This window comes from Puntigrus tetrazona, chromosome 6 (assembly GCF_018831695.1).
Source record: "Puntigrus tetrazona isolate hp1 chromosome 6, ASM1883169v1, whole genome shotgun sequence".
NCBI lineage: Eukaryota > Metazoa > Chordata > Actinopteri > Cypriniformes > Cyprinidae > Puntigrus > Puntigrus tetrazona.
The window spans coordinates 25,955,618-25,978,117 of record NC_056704.1 but is presented as its reverse complement, the minus strand read 5'-3'; the positions used below and the strand labels follow the sequence as shown (position 1 = coordinate 25,978,117).

At 36.4% G+C, this 22,500-nt stretch overlaps 1 protein-coding gene across 1 annotated transcript in view; it reads left to right on the top strand.

Annotated features, from left to right (window-relative positions):
• The window catches only part of gnai2b (guanine nucleotide binding protein (G protein), alpha inhibiting activity polypeptide 2b), a 39,770-nt gene that overhangs the window by 12,148 nt on the left and 5,122 nt on the right, over positions 1 to 22,500 (top strand). The window contains exons 2-4 of the mRNA XM_043242951.1: positions 15,291 to 15,333; positions 18,690 to 18,831; positions 19,219 to 19,379. Coding sequence (XP_043098886.1) covers positions 15,291 to 15,333; positions 18,690 to 18,831; positions 19,219 to 19,379 — 346 coding nt within the window. The remainder of the gene's footprint in view (positions 1 to 15,290; positions 15,334 to 18,689; positions 18,832 to 19,218; positions 19,380 to 22,500) is intronic.

The following is a 22,500-nucleotide window of genomic DNA, read 5'->3' as shown; positions in this document are numbered from 1 at the left end:
TCGTCGGGTTTCTGGTCTCTTTCTAGAAATCGTGCTCTTTCGCGTTATAGCATGTCTCTCTACAGGAATTCACACGTTCTTCTCCCCAGCACACCATTCTTTTACACCCTTAAATTTTTTCTTCAACACCACTGTTCTGTACTAAAGTCCCCATAGCTGCAGACCTGCTGCTTTTTTTTTTTTTTTTTTTTTTTTTTTCGCCGGAGGAGATGATGTAAGGTGGTTTAATGGAAGAATAAGCAAATGAAAAGCAGCTGAATCCGGTGTTTACGGGGGCAGCTGTTCAGCACATGTGGCCAGTAGCTGCTTCTTAAAGACAGAGACGCTCTTTAATCTGAGAGAGAGCGAGAGAGACGGGCAGACGACAGAGTGTCGATAGGTTTCCTGCCTCAGGGGAAAATTCAGAGCCATACTGCGTTTCCTCCTTGCACTTCCTCAACCCCGTTCTGTTCTACGTGGCATTCCAGACTAGAACTGCCTTCCCAATTTTCCAGCAGGGGTGGGAATGGTAAGGAATCACTATTATTCTTAAAGTTATAGTTCACCTCCTCATATTGTCCTAAACCTCTTTGAGTTTCTGCAGTTGAACAGAAGTCAGAATTGAATGTTGTTGATTTAACCATCCCTTTAAAGAGTTCCTATATATACGATTTCAGTTCCACATATATCGTTACGCTGCATATAGTTTCCCCAAAAATAAATCATCTAGTCACCCAGCTGTAATTCTAATCCTGTGTGACTTACTTTCTTCTACATATTAGTGCTGTCAAATCATTCGTCGCTATTAAATTGTTTACATATGTGCGTGTATATTAAAAACAAAAATTCAACACAGCATATATTTTCAAAATGTTTACATTTATTTGCATGAGTATATTTATTAAAATTATATCATATATTAAATATAGAAGCTTAACATTTTTCACATATGCAAGTGTGTATTTATATAGAATAAATATACACAGTACACAATATATAAACACAAACTATAGTTTCGATTAATTGCCTAACAACATATAGATATATAGATATAGATATATAGATATAGATATAGATATAGATATATATATATATATATATATATATATATATATATATATATATATATATATATATATATATATATATATATATATATATATATATATATATATATAGATATATATATATAGATATAAATGCGTGTATGTGTGTTTTGCAAGGAATCAATGCTAGGGCGCATTCAGTGATTTTGTCCATCATATTCAATTCATACTACTGACATAATGCCTGTGCAGGAAACGCTATTCTCAGTTCTCCATTTTCTACGGATGCCTCATTGTGAAATCGAATCAGGCTTTGTCTCGAGCTATGCTCCGAAGGGCTTGACGAGAACTTGAAAGGAGCGCATTAGTTTCACACTCTTATTTTTTTTTTTTGTTATATTAAGTCTTCCTGGCATCCTCCGTCAGTGAGTGCAAAGATTTAAAGACACTCCTCTTTTCACCCTCGAGCTTTTGTGCATCTGTTTCGCGATACCCCACAGACCCAGAACAGCCGGAAGCGGCTCTCTCTCTCTCGATACCGACATCCTCTTTGTGCACCGAGATTATCCATCTGGCCCTTAATTAATGGGACTTGTCTTGATATGATTAAGGGAATAGCTGAATTTGTTTAGCCAGTGCTCGTCACGGTGATCCGTTTAGTTTAATTCGGCCTGATGAGCCTGTTGGAACTGGAGGCATGGCTGTTGGTGGTGTATTTCTGAATGGTAAATTTTTCATTGATTGGCAGCCGGTGTCACGCATGCGGCGTTAGCGCTTAACGTACGTGCGAGTGCGACTCTCCGATGGAAACGCAACTTCTTTTTCTGCTCTACTGCAGAGCAACAACAAATGCTTGCAGTGGAAATATTTCATGTTGTGGTTAATTGAGAGAGAGAGAGAGAGAGAAAGTAGCAGACACAGTAGAAGGAAAAGGAGAATAAAAAGACGCCGGCGCCTGTCTGCAGTGCAGTTCAGTATGAAATCGTTTTTTTTCTTAGTGCTGCAGTTTAAACTGCAATACCTTGGTTTAAACTGATCATATTTCAGAAGTGGAAACAGAGAGTCATTACTCGCATTCGCTGATTGAACGGGGAGTGATGGACGGTTCTGCTTTCGTAATGAAATGTGTAGATCACACACACACACACACACACACACGTGTGTGCTCATACCTTGCAGAGAAACCTTTGCACCAGCTTCCTGTTGGCATAAACAGGAAGATCACTGTGGTTTCTGAAAGAACATGCAGATTATATTGAACCAGGCTGTTATTAAACTCAAACGTTTCCATTGTGGTCTATGTCAGATTGTAGCGTGAGGTTGAGGTTTCAAATCCGCAATAGAACCGAACATGTTAGCATGGGTTTCACATTTCTAATGTTACGGTCTGCTTTTTTACTTCTCTTTCAAGTCTCCTTACGTCAACGATGTAAACTGTAAACTTTGCATTCACAGTCTATTATTCTAGCATGTGCTAGAATGACTTGCTTTACAGTCGGAAAAATGCACATTTAAAGAAATTAAGCATGAATTTTGGCTTTTTAAGTGGTGAAGTCTTCTGTAGTGAATGGGTGCCGTCAGAATGAGGGCCCAAACAGCTGATAAAAACATCCACACCACTCCAGTCCATCAGTTAACATTTTAAGTGAAAAGGTGCATGTTTGTAGTAAACCCATCCAACATTTTAACTCTAAACCGCCGCTTTTGAGTTTATAAAAACGCTTCCTCACTTCTGACGGCACCCATTGACCGTAGAGCAGCGATTCCTGGAGGGCCACAGCTCTGCTGAGTTCAGCTCCAAATCCCACCTGCTTGGAAGTTTCTAGTAAACCTGAAGACCTTGATTATCTGGATCATGAGATGTGTTTGCTTGGTGCGGAGCTGTAGCCCTCCAGGAATTGAATTTGAGAGCAGTGCTGTTGTGAACATGTAATGTAATGCTAATAAAAGAGAACTCTTTAGCATCTTAGATGGCCTGAATTGTCACCAAATGTTATTTTTTGTTAAACCGTTCCTTTACGAAGATAAATCTAAATATAGCGCGTTAACTTCAAGTAGCAGCTCCTATAGATGATATGATTTTATAAATCAAGATTTAAATTCTAATTCTACTTCCTTCTTGTTGACGTTACATTGACTATTACATTATCAATTAAATATAAATAGAGGTATTCTGAAAATATTGATTGCATAATTTTTTGTGTGTAATTTAATTCCATTTATTTATCTGCTCTAAACATAGAATGGCGTTCCCAGTTCTTTTTTTCTGTGTTGTGATGTGAAACGGGATAAGCGGTAAAACAGGGATTGATTTTATTTGTTGGAAATCGGTTTGCTTAGGTGACGTCAGCAGAAAAGGAACATCATTTCAGAACCGATGAAAGATTATATATACACAAACATTTAATTTTGCGCACAATAAGACCGGACGCGTGCGCAATGACCTACTGTTCACTTTTTTTATTGTGACTTGGCAAAGACATTCGCTCCAATGCTGCGTTCTTTCGAACACATTCACAATTCAGGTTTAATGTAACAATGGTGAGTCACGGATTTGATGGCTGGTGTGGGTTTAGGGGGTAAGCCGTGCTCGGAGGAACACGCTAGATCAGAGATGCTGGGTTTTTAGCCTGATCCCCCCCGGGGAGATGTGATAGTGTGCTGCTGTTTTTAGCCCCGTTCGCAAGAGCAGACAAGAAAAGGACATTTCACTAACGTGGTGTGCAGCCACATCTCGCACAGATGCTCTGAAATGGCTGTTTGACCATATGCCATAATCTCAGTTTTTGGCTATAATGGTTTATTTTATTACTTTAGTAAATAGTTTTGAAAAGGTCACGTAAAATCAGGTAATTGAATTCTATATGTAGCGTGTTTAAAAGCTTATATTTAACTGTGCTTGAGGCTTGCATTTTTACAAGTTGCCATCTACTTATTTATTTTATTTGCATTTAGATAAATGTAACTATTTAGCTATATCGTAACATATTAGTAGTTATGCAGCATTTATGTAAGACTGAAGTCGGATTCACTTTATTTTACAGTACATTTAATACAAAGATGTAAATTCTGGTTCAGTCAAAGGATGGCAAAATGTACTGTTACTTTTATATTTTGTTTGAATAAAGTCTCACATTTACTCATTTATGCAAATCAAAGACTTAAATGTGGAGGCTAAGTATTTTGCATTCCTAATGGCATTGTCTATTCTTCATCATCTTAAGTACATTTTTATTAATGCCAATAAGACTCCAGAAACGGATAATTACCATACTTTTGATTGGGGGAGGAATTATTTTCCATTTCTTCTTTAACCTATCGAATGAAAACCAGTTATGCGTCCAACGTTAAAGTCGACATGCATTCGCCTTCTATTTTATATTCATAATGTATATCCCATTATGAACGTCAAATGGGACACGGTACAGCCTCCGGTTGAATGAATCCGTTTTCCGGTTCACGGAGCCAGCCGGAAACGAAATGTGCATCACATCACGATTGTCGAAAATGGATGCAAATGCCGTTTCCGGTTGAATGAAAAGACTTGGAAATATTTACGGTGTCTGCGCTCTTCGATTTAGGCATAATTAGCCACTTACGCACAATTACGCAATGCAACGGATTTAAAATTGGGCGAATGACGTGCATCCCATTGCAAATGTAAAATAAGCATGCGCATAAGTAATGAAATGATTTTTACAATAGTCATTATATTATTATATTACACGTTGCATTAACAGTAACTGTTGTGTTGATATATTTAAGGTTTCACAAATGACGTTTAGGCCGCTATTTGACTCTAACTGTCCTTCGTTCTAGGCAATCGTTGGAAAGAAAATAGTATCTACGTTTTTCTACCTTGCAATATCGTTTGCTGACGAATCCTTCACAATACAGGCAGTAAATGAATGAGTGTAATAGCAATGGTTCTGTTGAAGTTCTAGTTCTCATTACATGTGCTGGTACATCCTCTCGCAGCTGAACATTTCCATTAGGATTAAGCCCTGCCCTTGGTTATCCCGTTTATTAACTCCAATCTGTCTCTCGTTTAGCCGTGTGATTACAATTTGAGGTGTTTTTTTTTTTTTTTTTTTTCCCGACAGGAGCGGTTTCTTTATCGCCTCGATCTGTTTGTCTAAACAAACACGAGCTCGAGCCATCGAGCCTGACGGCCGCGTAAATGAAGGAAAAGCCCGTCCGAACGCGTCTCGGCACGATTCAAACCGGAACGGCGTTCGGTTGGCGCTCTGGATTGTGGGGAAGTGGGAGTTGCACCACTGCAGTGCAGCACGCGGATCCGCTGAGCCGCTCTGGCTTTCTGACCCACTTTTTTCCCTGTCTTTCATTTGTTCCACTTCAGGATTCATTCCGCACGCCGTACCCGGTGGCGCAACTCGAGAGAGAGAGCGTTTGAACGACGAGAATAGTCCGTCGGCCCTTTCACGCAGATAGAAAAGAGGATGTGTAGAAATGAGGGGTTTTGTGTCGGAAAATTGATGCCGGATGTAATCGCTGACGGGTCAGGTTTGGTCTGTGCGCTTGAGGCTTGAACGTGGATGGGTTTAGCCGCCGAGCCGAGCTGCGGGTATTATGAACGACAAACAAAATGCATCGCGTTATCGGAGCGTACGGCGTAAAGTGCAGATGGAGTCACGGGAGTGTTACGAATCGGATATTTGATTAGTGCTGTCGTGAATCTGATTTGGTTGGGATTAGTGCTCGAATGGAATGGGATTTTCAGCGGACGGTGGCCTATATACTAGCTATATAAATAACGCAATTCAAATTTAATTAACGCGTTTCCACGCATAGCTACTGGAAGCGGTGAGTGAACAGGTAGCTTTGTCTTTACAAGGTTACAAAAGGCTCATATGGTTAACTTTACTGGATATTGTTGGGTAAAGGACCAAAATAAACAGTGACCAAAGGAAGCGGGTATTGCTGTTTTGGATAAGCATTTTTTTGGATTATTGAAATAAATCTGGAATAAAAGGTTTAAAGAAAAGTTTGAATATTGGATAACTGAAATGAGTTACATAAATAAGTGAAAGAATAAGGTAACCGGAAATGTAGAAATAAAAAAATAAAATAAATCTGAACTAAATGAACAGCCTAGATGGTAATATTTACATAAAAATGAAAACACAAATTGCTTAAAGCAAAATTTAAAGCTAATTCAAGTGTTTTTTTTATATAATTAGCAATAATACTAATAAATATAATAAAACCAAAATAAGTTGCTTTAGTTGAACATTAAAAAAAATGCACAAAAACGGTACCGCCAAAATATGATAAATAACAGACTAATAGTAATATAAAAACACAAATAACACATAACAAAATTATTTAAAATTAAGCTAAAAACCTTTACAATTCTTTTTAAAATTTTTACAATTTTAATAATAATTCAAAAATATAATTTTTTTACCCTAATATTAATAATAAAAAACCATAATAGTTTACAAGTAATCTTAAAATAACACTGCTCTGGATAAACACATCTACTAACTTCCTACTTAATGTCTAGCATTTGTAAAAATGTAGATAGATCTGTATACATCTACAGCTGAGACCCTGACTCAACTTGTCTGGTCTTATTCAGGTTAATGTTTTATTCATAACTTGCTGTTTAGCCGTGTAATATACAAATAAAACAAATAATGTGTCGGATTTCAGCCATTCGGCCAACAAATGCACTGAGGCTTTCTGATTGGCTCTAAAAGTAAGGCCCGATCCCCATGGCACGACTTTTTCGCTTCAGTTTTTGGAAATGTGACGGCACCGGTCGCCGTGGGTCGAGTCGGTGCGTAGGGTCTGGTTTCAGGCTGGATTTTAATGCCCATGCAGACCTTTACTGCCAGCTCTGGTTTGCCATTTTCTGCTCACTTCCTCCACGGCAGCGACAGGAGCATGAGACAGTTGGGAGCTGTCTGTCTGAATCAGCCACACAAAGAGGAAGCTGCCATTGTATTTGGATGAATAATAGAACTGGAGACGCAAAGCTTCTTAGTCATCAGCGTTCTAGAAGATCTATGTGTTTTTATAATAGGAAACAGAAGTGGAGCTTCTGACCTTTATATTGCTGGTGGTATTATAAATGCCTCGTAGCGCTGGAGGAAACACACACATGCATCTAGTCTGTTCATTGTAACGCAGGGAAACACTTGGTGCTAAGAATCGATTTCTCTAAACAGTGTTTTAATCGCTTGTATCAGAAATGATGCACGTGTTCTTCAGTGTGCTGCTGGTGTTTGTAAAATGCTTGTTCGAGCCGCTTCGAGGGATGGTTCTTGGGCTGTGAGCTTTGGAAATGTGTCGTGGGAGCACAAATGACTTGGACGTTCGGTATGAATCTTGAATATGCGTGTTTTGTTGCAGTAATCGCTTTCACTCGGAGCAGAAACCCGATCTGCATTGCATGAGGGCGGGAAGCACTCGACTAACTGCCCTCGGGATCATTCCTGTTCTGCAGAACCTTTTGAACTTTTAAGACATGAATATGCATATGTTGGAGTTTAAGGAAGTGTTTCTTCGAAAAGGTGCACAAAACTCTCGTGCTTGCAAAGCTATGCTCATTTGACAAAAAAATGCAGAAAAAACTGTAATATTATAAAAACTAAAATCTAATTTTTTAATAAAATCTAATTTTTTAAAGTAATTTTTTTTTTTTTTTTTTTGATAAAGTATACTGTAAAAAAGAATTCTGCGTTTTAAAAAAAATGTTAGATGTGGTTTTCAGAATACATTTGTAAAAAATATAAACGGAAAAAATATAAACTTCCAAAACATGTAAATTTTGCAGTAACTGTAATTTACAAACAAGAATATTTCAGCAGTAAATTCAACAATTCTATTAAAATCTGTTTTGTTGTACCTTTTAACATACTTTTCAGGCAGACTTTTAGAATTTTTTTATTTTTTTTTTTTATATATAAAGCAAAATACTTTCAAACGTGTCACGCATAAAATTCTGTGAATATCTTTTTTCAGTTTTTTGACTAAATTGTTATTGGCGTTGTTTTATTTACTTTATAATCAATACAGGCACTTACTGTTAACGTATTTTTCCATGTTTATTTTTTACAGTTCAAATATATATTTTTTTACATTGTGTGTAATTTATTCCTTTGCTACAATACAGAATTTTCAGCATCATCACTATTCAGTTACACCTGATGCTTATTTTCAAAATATTTCAAAATATATACTATACATGTGTTTTTATGTACACAAAATAAATATACGACAAACACCAATATATATTATGTAAAGAAACGCTTATTTTGGATGCGATTTAAATTGCGATTAATCGTTGCAAAGAATGAATTTATTTAAGAAAATGGCATTCTGTATGAATGCTCCCTTACTATAACAAACCAATACCATATATCTGTATGATTTATAAATATGTATTTAATTACTGTAGGATGAAATTCACAGACGAAGGCAGTGCTATTAGAAGATAGCTTTTTTCTTGAAGCAGCTGTGTGTGTGTGTGTGTGTGTGTGTGTGTGTGTGGTTTCTGCATGCAAAAGCTATAATTTAATAATCGGGAAACAACAAATCTGCATTAGGAAAATGTAATGGGATGGTAAAGAAGATGAAGAGGGAGAGCGGAGCCTCAGGAGACAGGTGAAGTTGTCTGCTGAGATTTCTGACTGACTTTTCTCTACAGTACAAAAAGCGATCAAAGGAGCGAAAAACAAGTGCGTGAAGAGAGCGCCGGGGGCCCGGGAGAGCGAGAGGAGGTGCCGAGAGCCCCGACAGCCTTAATGCTGGACTAAAAGAATTAGGAGCGAAGGAAAGTCTCATTGAGAGTTAGAAAACAAGAGCAGCAGTTGTAATTAAGCTTTCCCTCAGGCGTGATTTAAGTTATCTGATTAGGATTCCCAGCTCTCCTCGAGCCCTGCAGACTTCATTACTGTCGCGCTCCACAGGGACGACCGAACTTCCTCCATCAGAAACAACAGAGTCACCTACGAACACGGAGGAGAGCGAGGACGCGTTTAAATCAGCGTGCATTGAAAATCGGCTTTGAGTATTTTACATGTATTTACAGTAGTGCTGTCAAACTATTTTGTTTAGGTAATATATGTGTAACTGAGAATGAACAACATTTCTAAGGGCACGTATTAATCTTAGTTTAGCTAATCAACATTTACGAGTGCGTTATTAAAATCTCTAGTTGTTTAACATTAGTTAATGCACTGTGGACTAACAGGAACTAACAACTAACATAACTTCATCAGTTATGAATAATCGTTCAACACCACTAATTTATAGATCTCATTTACAGTACAGTAGATTTACGATAATACAAATATATGCATATGCATACATGCGTAATTTTAAATATTTGGCATGTAACAATCAAGTGATTTAATAAACCATAAAATAATAGTAAAGTAATAATAATATGAATCGCATTGAATGTTTTAGAATTTAATAGTTTTATTTTACACGGATGGATTAAATTGATCAGAAGTGGCAATAAAGGCATTTTTAGTGTTACAGGAAGTTTGTATATTAAGTAAATGCTGTTTTTGAAACGCGTCACAATTTTTAACACTGACAATAAGAAATAATTTTGAGCATATCTTTTGACACTGAAGACTGGAGTAATGTTCACAGGGATGAGTTACATTTTAGTATATGATAAAACGGTAGAAAATTGTGAAATTGCATTAATATTTTACGATATTATACAATTTCTCCTGTATTTTTGAGCGAAGACGCACAGGCTTAGAGAGCAGAAGAGGCTTCTCTCAAAACATCTGTAATATTTCTCTTAATTAAGCAGTTTATAGACTCATTTTAAATGATTCGTTTTCTCGTTATTTATTATCAGCCGAATGTTTGTTTTTGTTCTGCCTCTGAAAACCAGGCCTGTGTTGATGGATTTGCTTCGGTTCAGCTCAAGCTAAGTTGAAGCCTACGATTTAGCACAGGGATTAATCTTACTGGAGTTACGTGGACGAGGCCATTAGTCCTGACCTGAGCTATAGCCGTTCCATAACTATAAGTCTGCCCGAAAGCTGATGATACTTATGATGCCAACATGAAAGGCAATTACTCTCGTCAGTGCATCCTGTACGAGTTAGTGTTTCCTCCCGGGCTGGAGAGAAAAGCCAGAGAGAGGCTAGTTTTTATGGATCGCAGCATAAAAGGTGACACTTGTGCTCTTTATTTACTTTGAGAGGTGGAGGGAACAAAGAGACGTCCATCGTTGATTCATGCTTGTGAAACAAAGGTAAACATATGTTTTATATTATGTTGTGTATCAGAATATTTGATAATTACTTGGTATTTAAGAAAAAATTATAAAAGGCCTCATTTAGATTAGGTAATCTGAAAAAAACCTAAATCTACTATACACTGCCCTCCAAAAGTGTGCTTTTGGAAGAAAATTTTTGGTGCAAATAGTTAAAGTTACTTCACATTATCATGAAAGACCAGCAATAATAATTCAAATTTTGATGCCAGTATATACATGTCAAAGTTGAGCTACAATGGGAGGAACTGGACCGTAAGGTCTGTGTGTGTCTGTGTGTGTCTGTGTGTGTCTGTGTGTGTGTGTGTGTGTGTGTGTGTGTGTGTGTGTGTATACAGTATATAGGACACTAATGAATGTCACCACCCATCTATCCAAGTTCAGAATGTCTATTTTATATTCTATTCATGCCGAGATGTAATCCTTCATGTCATTGTGTGAAACGTGCTAAAAGTCCCGTTTAAGTTTATTTATACTATTTAATCGTTTCATAGTGTAATTTAATGTTTATATACATTGATAAAATTGTATATGACAAACATATTTATTTCTATTAAAATACCAGTCAACGTGGATCATATACGGTCCACTTTTCGTCCTCTTTGTCCTGTATGCCCTTCATGTTCCTCTTTGTCAGCTGTCCTGTGTTTTTTTTCTTATGTCTTTCTCTGCCTCTTTAATTTCCTTAAGTCATTTTTCCATTACAAAACAAATCAGTGGCACATCAGCGCTCACTTGACCCGTCTTTCATCAGCTTCATTCATCGAGTGCTCTCTCTCTCTGGTGTTCATCTCGGTGTTAGCACACAGAATGTCTATTAGGGTTTGATGTATTGTTCGTACCGAACATGGGTCAAACTTTTGTTATAACAGCAGTGTAAAAGTACAGTGTTAGAGCACAGTAAATGGAAACCGAAATGAATAGCTAAAAGTATTACGGTGTCAGATTTTGTGGATTTTGTGGCCACACATTCCCATCAGGACCAACTACCGATGGCTCCTACTCTACTTTTTTCTGAATCAATAACCTGGCCTTGGAGAGCAGTACTTGTTTAACTCTAAAACTGGACAAAATTTTACCAACGCACAGAACAGCTATTTTTATATGACAAAATATCATTATTTCACTGTATTATGCTACTATCTTCACAAACAAGTGTCTAGAGTCAAGAAATTATTATATCTAGTCCTCAACTATATTTTTGTCCTGTTGCTTTGTTCAAGACTTTTTTTTTTTTTTTGCTTTTTTTTTGATGCCAGCTACACTTAATGGCAAATAAATAAGCTAAACAAGCCTGCATTGACGATGAGAATTAAAAAGAAGGAACTGCATACTTGGGTGGTGTAATATTATAATATAATGTCATTAATTGATATAGTCTTAATATGTTACTTAATAGAACTTATGTAATTAAAATGATTCAAATTAGCGTATTGACAATAGCACAAGAAGCAATAATTATTCACCATAATGCCTCATGCGATGAATGCTCAGCTCCTCCTAATGAATTATTAATTTATTTAGTTATATCATTTATAATTTGTATAAGAGAACAACTATAAAAAAAAAAGTGTATTCATTTGCCTACATCATGGTCTCTGATTCCGAGTCTGGTAGTATTTAATGCTTCCTATACCTCTTATACCTTCTATCCGTAAATCAATTCCTTTCACTCATTTTGTTTTTAATTATTCAGCTGATAACCGCTAGGTCTTTGAGCTCATTGGTCAAATTCACCCCGTGGCGCTTCTAGTGTTAAGCACACGAGTCTCACTGAGTCTCATTCCGTTGTTTTTGTGCAATTTCCACGAGAATGGTTTTGTAAACAGTTCACCCCAAATTAAAAAAAAATAAAAAATTTTGTCATGAAGGAAGCGGAGTTCTACTATATCACACTTATACGGGAAAATTTGCTAAATATTAAAGATGAATCAAGTCCAAAATTAACACAACACGCGCACGCATGTAAACAAATAATTTTATGTATTTTTGTATTCGATTTTAATCGTTTGAACTAGTTTGCTTCATCACAACAGATTTGGAGAAATGCAGCATTGCATTAACTTGCTCTGCAGTGAATGGGTGCCGTCAGAATGAGAGTCACAACGATCCAACCCGTCCAGTCCATCAATTAACATCTTGAGAGGTGAAAAATCCCTCCTGTTCCTCCGTCATATTAAACTTTTTTTTTTTTTTTTTTTTTTTTTTTTTTTTTTTTTTTTTTTTAATTAATACATTTTTTAAAATACTTGATCTGTGCATATTTCTCTCCCAATTCAGACCAGACGATGTTACAAACAGGACTCGTAACGGTTTGAAGTTTAAAACATCTTTTAGGATGGATTGGTTTCTTAAAAAACATGCAGCTTCACAAGACATTGATGGACTGAAGTGGTGTGTCTTTACCGGCTGTTTGGACTCTCTTTTTGACGGCACCCATTTACTTAGTGAGCAAGAGACGCAATGCTGCATTTCTCAGATACGTTCCCGAGAAGAAACAATCTCCTCTTGGGTGATATCGTGAACCATTCCTCTTAAAAGAACACGCAGTTTTCCAGATAATTCGGTGTTTTATCCGTGCCGTTGTCGCACGTCTCGGCATTACAAGATGATGAGGGTTTTGTCGGTATACCGTGCAAGTGTGTTTAAACGGATTCCTGCGAGTTTCATTTCTCTCTGTGAATGAGGACACCGTGTTCTCCTCCGCTTACTAATTGCCATGAGGCCAGTGAGGGTCTCATTCAGATGCATTGATGTTTGCCCAAATGATAGCAAACAGAGGCGGCCTATCCTCTCTGCCAGCCGAAACACACACAGAGGCTTTTGTTAGATGAGAGGGCCTCGGAATCGAGCATCTCCTTTGCTCCTCTCGCTTTTATTTTCGTTTTCATGTTTTTAGGTTAATATCATTCGACGTGTGGTGAATTATGCATAATAATCCCAACCCGGAGTCTGAGCAATATTAACACCGATGCTTGCAAACACTAGTAATTATAAAGCGTCTGTTGTAAATGACCTGTTTATGGTGTTTTTTTTTTTTTGGTACTCGTTTAATTATATATCGTATTAACGCGCCACCTGATCTTACGCACAACTTAATCTCTTAAATGAACGAGCTCCAAAAGTGCTAGTTGGGTTTATGAGTCCGGTGTGTATTAAAACCCTCCCTTTGTCTCCAATTACACCGTTTTACCCTCTGTAGCGTGCCGGGGTTTGTGCATAAACAGTTTGGGTGTTATTCTTCAGGTCTCATAAGGATCAATTATTGGCGCTTTTTCCTCATTTCTCCATTAGTAAGTGTTGTGGTAGCGTGGTGGAGTTGGTGTAATGGTGTGTCCCCTGAGCTCTGGATACAGCAGTGGCGCTCAAGGGGACGCTGTGTAAGTGTGTCTCTTGGAAGTCTCGTCTCTCGGGTCTCTGCGTTTTTTTTTTTTTTTTTTTTCTTCGCAAAGTACAACAGACAATAATGTAGCACAGTCATAATACTGCAGGAGGTCAAAGGTAACAATAAAAGTAAATTATTAATCCAGACGAGGACCGGAAAGTCGATCATTCATACAAGCTTACACTTGTTTAAAAAATAATGTTATGTTTATATTTATTGTAATTAATCACTTCCTCAAGAATATGGTTTTTGATAGCAGGTTGTCATTTATAATTTTTATGATTTTTTTCTTAAGAAAAAATCATTTTTCTTTTTTTTCCCCCCCGCGTATTTACAAAAAATACGTTCTTCTATTAAAGTGGCATTTAATTATCAGTTATATTTAATTATACAGTTATACTTTTTTTTTTTTTTTTTCACTTATCAGTTAACAAATATATTTAATTTTATTTTCCACTATTAACTGAAAGTACATACTACTTTTAAAGCGGTATTTGGTTATCAGTTGTTAAATATTGTATTTTTTTTTTTTTTTTTTTTTGCGCACTTCCAATAAAGCGCGAAGGTCGGCAGTTTACTTTTTCTCTTTTTAGAAATTTTTCTATGACATTTTTTGTGGTTTGAATACAAGCCAGACCTCTTCGGATGCTTGTTAAAAGATGAAAGCACGAGTTAGTAATTGGTGCGTGGCACCGCGCGGCAGAGAGGTAGATGTTTTAATGCTTCAGCAGATGGCCGAGGAGACGCCGCTGTAGGGGCTGCTGACGGCTCTCCTGCGCAGATGCCGTGGCTGCATTTCGGTCTCCTGCTACGTCGAAACATGTGCGAAGAAATCGGTACAGATATTAATGCAAAGACTGAAACGGCAATCATGAATAGGCACGGCGATTCTGCGGCTGGTGTCAATGCGACCAAAACATCCCGTACTCCTTTACTCTTCAACAACTTTTGATGTAGTTGTTGGTCTCCCTGAGCGTCCCTCGGGATCTCCGTAATTGAACGACCCCCTTCTCTCCGCTCAGAGCTGGACCGGACGTGCTTTCAGAGCTGCGCTTCAACCGCTTTGACAGACAGAGCTTGTTACGTTACGCAGGAATAATCCGAACCGTTCCCAGAGCCTTTCCGTATACATGGCTGAACTTGTGAGCCTTCTCTCAGAACATCAGGCTTCTGTGCAGCGGAAATAAGAAATATCGGCCCGGGCAGATGTTTTGGCACGGCTTTAGTGAGCAGTATTAGTCTAAAATCATCTTCAGGAGTCCTCCGTACTTCACGTGTGATGTATCGCACACTCTCATCTGTACTCAGGACTGTATGTCGTGTACTGTGAGGCGTATAAGGGCTCATGAATGTATTCTGTGCCGATGCTATGAGTTCAAGTGGATGAGAAGGTGCTGTAAACCAAATGCTGCTATGCACTGAAATAAGTTCTAGGAGCTGCAGAGTAAAAATGCCTAGTTTATAGACTCTGTTATACAGATTTTATTTCAAATATATATATATATATATATATATATATATATATATATATATATATATATGTGTGTTTTTACTTTGACTGCTTGATCGATTTGTCTGTTTGATTGACAGTCCTTTCGTCTCTCTTCAGGTGCGGGTGAATCAGGGAAAAGCACCATTGTGAAACAAATGAAGTAAGTAGAAACCTTTAAGAAAATGTTTGTTTATTTTATTTATTAGGGCTCTGTTAAATTTCTAAATAGTAAAAAAAAAAAAAAAAAAAAAAAAAAAAAAAAATGTCAATCAGTTAAATTAAACTTCAATTTAATTTGTTATAATTTTTATTTGATTTATTAGATTTTTTGGATTATTTATTTGGATTTCTTTTTTTTATGTAAAGAGAAATTTATTTTATGGCATAAAAATATATTTTAATTTTTATATATTTAATTAGGGCCCTATAATTTTTTTTTTTTTTTTTTTTTAAATCCAAAGGAAATAAGGAAAATGTTTTTATGCAGCAAAAATGACGATTAGTGTTTATACCTTGTAAAGTGCTTTTTTCTGTATATTCAACTTTTAATGGTTTAACTAGATTTTACAAAATAAAAGCATGCCTAATCAGTGGAATTCATAGAGCATTCGCAATCAAACTGTTTATTTAATGCAAATAAAATTAAATATTCTTTATAACAAATATATTGTGAAAATAGTGGTAATCAGTCTAATTGAATTTTATGTAAACAAATGAAAGTTTAAGAATTTATTTATTATTTTATCTTTATTATTTTTTCCGTTGTAATCGTTATTATTATTATTACTTTGAGAAGTGTCACGAGTTAAACCAGACTTGAATTTGAGCAGGTTGTTGTGAAGGTCTTTGAGTTTGTGCGTGTGAGATGAAATGGTAAGATCAACACAGAGTATCCACCACACACTTTTTAAGCATCATATTCATGCTTCCTCTTCATCTTCCATTCAAACAAGCCTGTGGTTTCAGAAAGACAGCGTCAGGCTCCGCGCTCCCCTGAAACTGCTGCTTTAACTCTGACGAATCGCACGCATCGACAGTAAATGAGCTCCTAGCAGCTGCCGAGATACAAGCGCGTGCACACTATTTATATTCAGTAATAAAGCCGTGCTTCATCTGTCACGTATTTATTTGCAGCCGCAGCTCTTTGCGCAAATGACATCATGTGTGAGTGAAACAGGAGTTAACCGAAAGCGTCTCTAGCTGCTGTTATGAGTTTCATTTCCGTGATGGAGTCAGATTTCCGCCTCCGTGCAGACTCCGTGATGCTGAGCCGCTTCCTTTACTTCAGATGCCCTCATCCTGTTCATGATTAACGGACGCCATCCGTCTCTGCATGTGTGCATGCGCGCTTCACTTCTAAACCCTTACTTTGAAAACATACCGAATTATGCGGCGATGTTTAATAGAGCCGTTTGAGGTCACACTTATATGTCGTGGTACTTTGTACTTGCGTGAAATGCACTTATCATGTACCTTTCCTGCTATCGAGGTGGGACAGGTTTCGGTTGCGTGCGCGAGTAGGTTTAAGAGCGGGTTAAGGTGTAAGGGATGGATCAACAGTGTAATTATAATGTAATAACAGATGTAATTACAAGCACGCTGTAATTAAAGCCGCCTAATATAAAGCAGGGCCCCGTTTAATGCCGTTTTCGGTATTTGGCATGCTTTCTTGTTTTTAATTTTGATATGATTTAGTAAACGAGATTATAACGCGAGCACGCAGCCCACTCGTTAAATCTCTGAGCCCTCAGTGTCCGCGTAGTAACAACAATTTTGCATTTCATTAGATTATTGTAAACTGATAACAGCTTAGATGCAATTAATGCATTAACACAAGCAGGGCATTTATTACACTATTTGTTAATGTTGGTTAAAGAAAACACAGTTGTTCATTTTTAGTTCATGTTTGGTTACTAAGATCTTTCTTAATTTTTTATATTTGTTGAAAGTCTGATGCTCACCAAGGCTGCATTGTAATGCTGTAAAATATTATTGCGTGCTAAAATGACTTAATAAATTGAATACAAAAGCTGAATTTTCAGCTTCATTACTGCATTCGTCAGTGTCACGTGATTCTTCAGAAATCGTTCTAATATGCTGACTGCTCGATTAATTTTTTATTGTATTTTCCATATTTTTTAAGTTAAAAAGCTAATCTTTATAACACAAATTTCAATTTATGATGATTAATTTAATTCACACTTGCTGAATAATGAGTAGTTGACAAATAAAAATTGGACTGTGTCTGTGGTGTGAAAAATAATTTTTTATATCCATATATAATCAATTTTTCTTAATGTTGAATGCATTTTTAAAAAATCCAGTTTGCTTGTTTCCATTGCAATAACTTGACTATGTAAAAGGAGAAAAAGGCTATATATAATGGTCTGCATAATATGCAATCAGGTCTCTGTTTTGTAAGATAAATGAAGCTGTTGGATGAAAGGTGTGCTCGTTTATTCTTGGCTATAAATGTTTTTATTGTACTATATATATCTTTCGGTGTAAGTAGAAGTCATATGCACAAAGAAGAGATAATGAAAGCCTTATAGTTTTATCACTTCCATGTGACTGGAAGCGAGGGTATCTCGATCCATATATCATGAGGACAGCACAGTTTTGCTCGCAGGTTTAATCAGAGACAGCGTTACAATGACAATAAGTGTTAACAGCAGCAGACGGGAGTTTGAAACACTGCAGATCCTGCTGCTTTATACTCCTGCAGGTGTCATGTGTCTCACTCCTTTAATTCAGCATTTACCAGGCGCAAGAAGATTCAGATTTATTTTATCAAGGCTTTTAAGATCCATTAGCCTGAGCATCCTCTCTTTTTTAAAAAAAAAAAAATAAATAAAAAAAAAAAATATATATATATATATATATATATATATATATATATATATATATATATATATATATATATATATATATATATATATATATATATATTTTTTTTTTTTTTTTTTTCAAAAATATCAAATGCATTTTAATCATTGTGGTAAAATTATATTTAAAAATATTGTCAATAAAGCCCAACTGGTCTATTTTATATTTGCTGACTCCGTTATAGGCAGAGAAGGAATCTGCTGACGCTGGTGAATATGGAATGTGTTGATATGATGGCGATATCAGTTTTTTGTAAAATAAACACAGGCTACAGTATTAGTTGTAGCAACAATTGTTTTATAGTCTAATTTTTTTTGCTTCCCATATTTGCCTCAAACTTATGTGATTGTAATATATTTTTTTTAATTAGTCTGATTGGTTAATGTGTCATAATAGTTGCTTTTAATTTAAAACATTTGATGCAAATTTTAATAAGATTTTATTTTCTTTAGCATATGCAGATATATTATTTTCTTTTTTCTTTTAGTGTTTTTTTTTTTTTGTTGAATTAAATTTCAATTTTTTTAGTTTGTGTAAACATTCGTTTGGGTTTATTTGATTTGATTTACCATTCTCCGCTGTTCTTTCAGGTCAGTATAATTTATTTATTACATTTCACCCCGTGTTCAGAATCATCCATGAAGACGGCTACTCAGAAGACGAGTGTAAGCAGTACAGAGCCGTGGTCTACAGCAACACCATCCAGTCAATAATGGCCATCATTAAAGCCATGAGCAACCTCAAGATCGACTACGGAGAGACCGCCCGAGTGGTAAGACCTCCTGTAACGTCTGGGACGAGTATGTAGGTCATGCTGGCTTTCTGTAAATAATTCAGAGAGTCCCACGCACTCTTGCAACTCCACTTTTCTGATCTTCAGGTCAAATGTTCTGCATACAGTCTATGATTGATAGAGAGATTCTGTGCATCGGTAAATGATTCACAATAAATTCCTTGGTTGTTTTAACTTAGTAATGCTGTTACAAATATGCTATGGTTAATATGTTCGGAGACGGGTCGTTTTGCAGTAAATCCCTGCTCAGGGCAATCTGTAATTGCTCTAAAGCAAAGTTTGCTTCCATTTACAGTCTTTCAGCAGTGTTTTATTCCTTGCTCAGCACATCTGTGTGTGTGTGTGTGTGTGTGTGTGTGCGCGCAGGACGATGCACGACAGCTGTTTGCTCTATCTGCAGCAGCGGAGGAGCAGGGCATCTTAACTGATGATCTGGCCAATGTGATCCGCAGACTGTGGGCCGACAGCGGGGTTCAGGGATGTTTTGCCCGATCCAGAGAATATCAACTCAACGACTCTGCTGCCTAGTGAGTGTCCACACACACGCACACACACACACACACACACACACACACGCACGCACGCTTCACATCTTACTATACATTTACACTCTCATACTCGTGCTCCATGTGGAATGTAGTCATATTTTAAGCCTAGTCTTATTACTTATTCTCATCACTGATGGTGTAACGCCGTGGAAGGAGAAATTCTAATATGCATAATGTATAGCTTCGCCCCTGCAATCTGATTGGATGAGTCATGTTCACAGTCTGGCTGAATTTAATTCCTTTTAAATGCATACATTTCTGCACTGATATGCATGAAAATGGCTTAAAATTAGATTAACCGTAAAAATAATAGACAAAAATCAATTAATTTGATTAATTTAGTTATTTTTGGAATAGTGCGTGCATTTCACAGCTCATAAATACCCTGGCAATGTAAGAAAAGCATGTTTGTGTGAAATCATATTCTCACAAAAGAGATGTGCCTGATATTTAAATGTAAATGTTAAATGTTAAATGTACATAGCTTGCACGCAAAATGAAAACGCTTTACAATAAACCTAATAATATTAGGGTAATATTTTTTGTGTTATGAATGATTTAGTCTCTTCAGCTCACCAAAGCTGCATTTATTTGATCCCAAATAAAGTGAAAATATTGTGAAATATTTTTTTCGTTTTATAATTTAGTTTTAGTATATGCAAAACTGAATTTTCAGCCGCATCATTGTTTGAGTATCACCTGATCCTTCAGAAAGCATTCTAATATTCAGATTTACTGCTCAAGAAATATGTCTTCTCATTAATTTAATTTGTCTGATTGATTAATGTCATAAGTTACTTTAATAGTCACTTTTAAATTTAAAACATTTGATGCAAATTTTAATAAGATTTTATTTTCTTTAGCATTTGCAGATATCATATTATTTTCTTTTTTTGTGGAATTATTTCTTTTTTTAGTTTGTGTGTGTGTGTGTGTGTGTTTTGTGTAAACGTTTGTTTAGGTTTATTTTATTAGATTTTTTTAGATAGTATTATACCATTATTAACGTTGAAAAAAGTGGTTGCTTGCAAGCTTTGCATGTATTTAAAATGTTATTTTTTGTAGCCTCGTCTATATCTAATGCACCCTCGATGGATAAAAGTCTTCATTTTTAAACTAAAACATAATCGCCCCCAAATTTTGCACAGTAGTGTTAAATCGTTGGCTTAATTATAAACGGTGCTTGTCGGTGTCTTAGCGTGCTAGTTTCTTTTGAGCAGTTAAATCCTCTCCTTCACCTCTGTCGCGCCTCACACGGCCTGTTGTTTAATTAGATGTCATCTGTGTACTTCAGAGCTGAACAAACGCAAACACTGCCAGGAGTGGCGACACAAAACTAAATTACAAATCTCTCCCTAGACGGAATGTGAGTTTAATGGTGTTTTAGCACCAGCGCATAAGCACTGGTGCATGATGGGAGGCAGGTCCAAGCAAGAGAACTCGATGCCAAGTCCATCTGTTGTTGTTAGCAGAGATGTCTCCTGTCTTTAATGAGGTCATGATCTGAACACAATCAGACCTTCTCACACACACACACACACACACACTGCGACATCAATACATCAAAAGACAAGCTAACTTGGCTTCATCACTGATTGCTCAGATGCATGTAGTTTTGTAGACGAGCATAAATGTATTGGTATAAAAGTCAAAAATGTAACTGTTAACTATAAAAAATATAATGAAAACTGAGCAAGGATCTTTAGTGCTTAACCGAGATCTAAAGCATCGTTAAGACTTGCTTTCAGCTCAGAATAATTTGTTAAAGAGAGCGAAGTCGTCCCATTCCCACGTCTCGGTCTCATCAAGCAGATGGAGACCGTCACGATCCTCCGGCCATGCAGCTGAAAGCCCTGCTTCTCTCTGCCCATCATATGATCTTCATCCTCAAACCTTCTGTAGCGCCACCCGTTAAAACCAGCGCTGGCGGGAAGACTAGCCTACTAGGAAATAAACTCTCAAAGCATGAAATGTGAATTAACAGTCAAACTAAGGGAAGTTGGTGGGGTCATTTCAGTTCATCTCGCAGTAGATGAGCTCTGTTTTTCATTTATGATCGTGATTATAAATGACTCGGAGATAAACGGTTTTATTCGGAGTAATGCGATTGTTGATCAGGAAAGCATGATGCTTTAATAAGAATTTAATGTTGAATGTATAACCTCAGGAAATAATCATTTTATTTGTGTTTAACTTAATAGAATTATTGTTCTTGTTTATGTTGTCACCGTTTATATTGTAATTTAGTTCGAACTGAAGAGCTTGCAGTGTAATTCTAAAAAAGCGTGTGTGTGTGTGTGTGTGTGTCTGTGTGTCTGTGTCTGTGTGTGTGACACAGAGAACAGAGGTGAAGATTATAACTGACCAGCTGTGAACACAGGCACATTTCTACGTGTCCTTTTATAGAATTTACTTTTTTTTTTTTTTTTTTTTTTTTTTTTTTTTTAAGCTAAAGGCTTTCTTCCTTTTCTGTGTGACAATTATTGAGTGTGTGTTTACACACACACACACACACACACACATATATATATATATAAAAAATATATAATATATAAAATATATATAAAATGTAATATATAATATAACATATAATATATATAATATATAAAAACTTTAATTTGTGATAAGTAGGAAATTTACAAAATATCTTAATATTTTAATATTCACACATAAAGGAGAAAAGGATTGCTTAAACTGTTTAATTGTTAGAAAACCCTTCGTTTTCACATTTATAAGTGAAACTATTAGGACCGTTATGAAACTGAAATTGTATCTTGTCGATCACGTTGTGAAAGTATGACCTAATTCTTCAGCCTGAATCATGATGTATGAAAGGTCGGTGTCGGTCGGGGTTGCCATAGTAATGCGCTCAGCGCTCAGGCCTGCAGCCTGTCCAACAGCAACGGCTCACTGAGCTAATATGACTGTTTATGGCTTCCAGTCAAAGTCTAATTCACACACGAGCAGCTGTTGTGTTGCTGAAACTGCTGAAGATTGGACTCAAATCAAACTTCACTGCTCACCGTACCGTACTGTACACAGCAGGCTGATTTACTGTATGTATGAAATATGCAAATGACTGGCTACATTAACTATATAA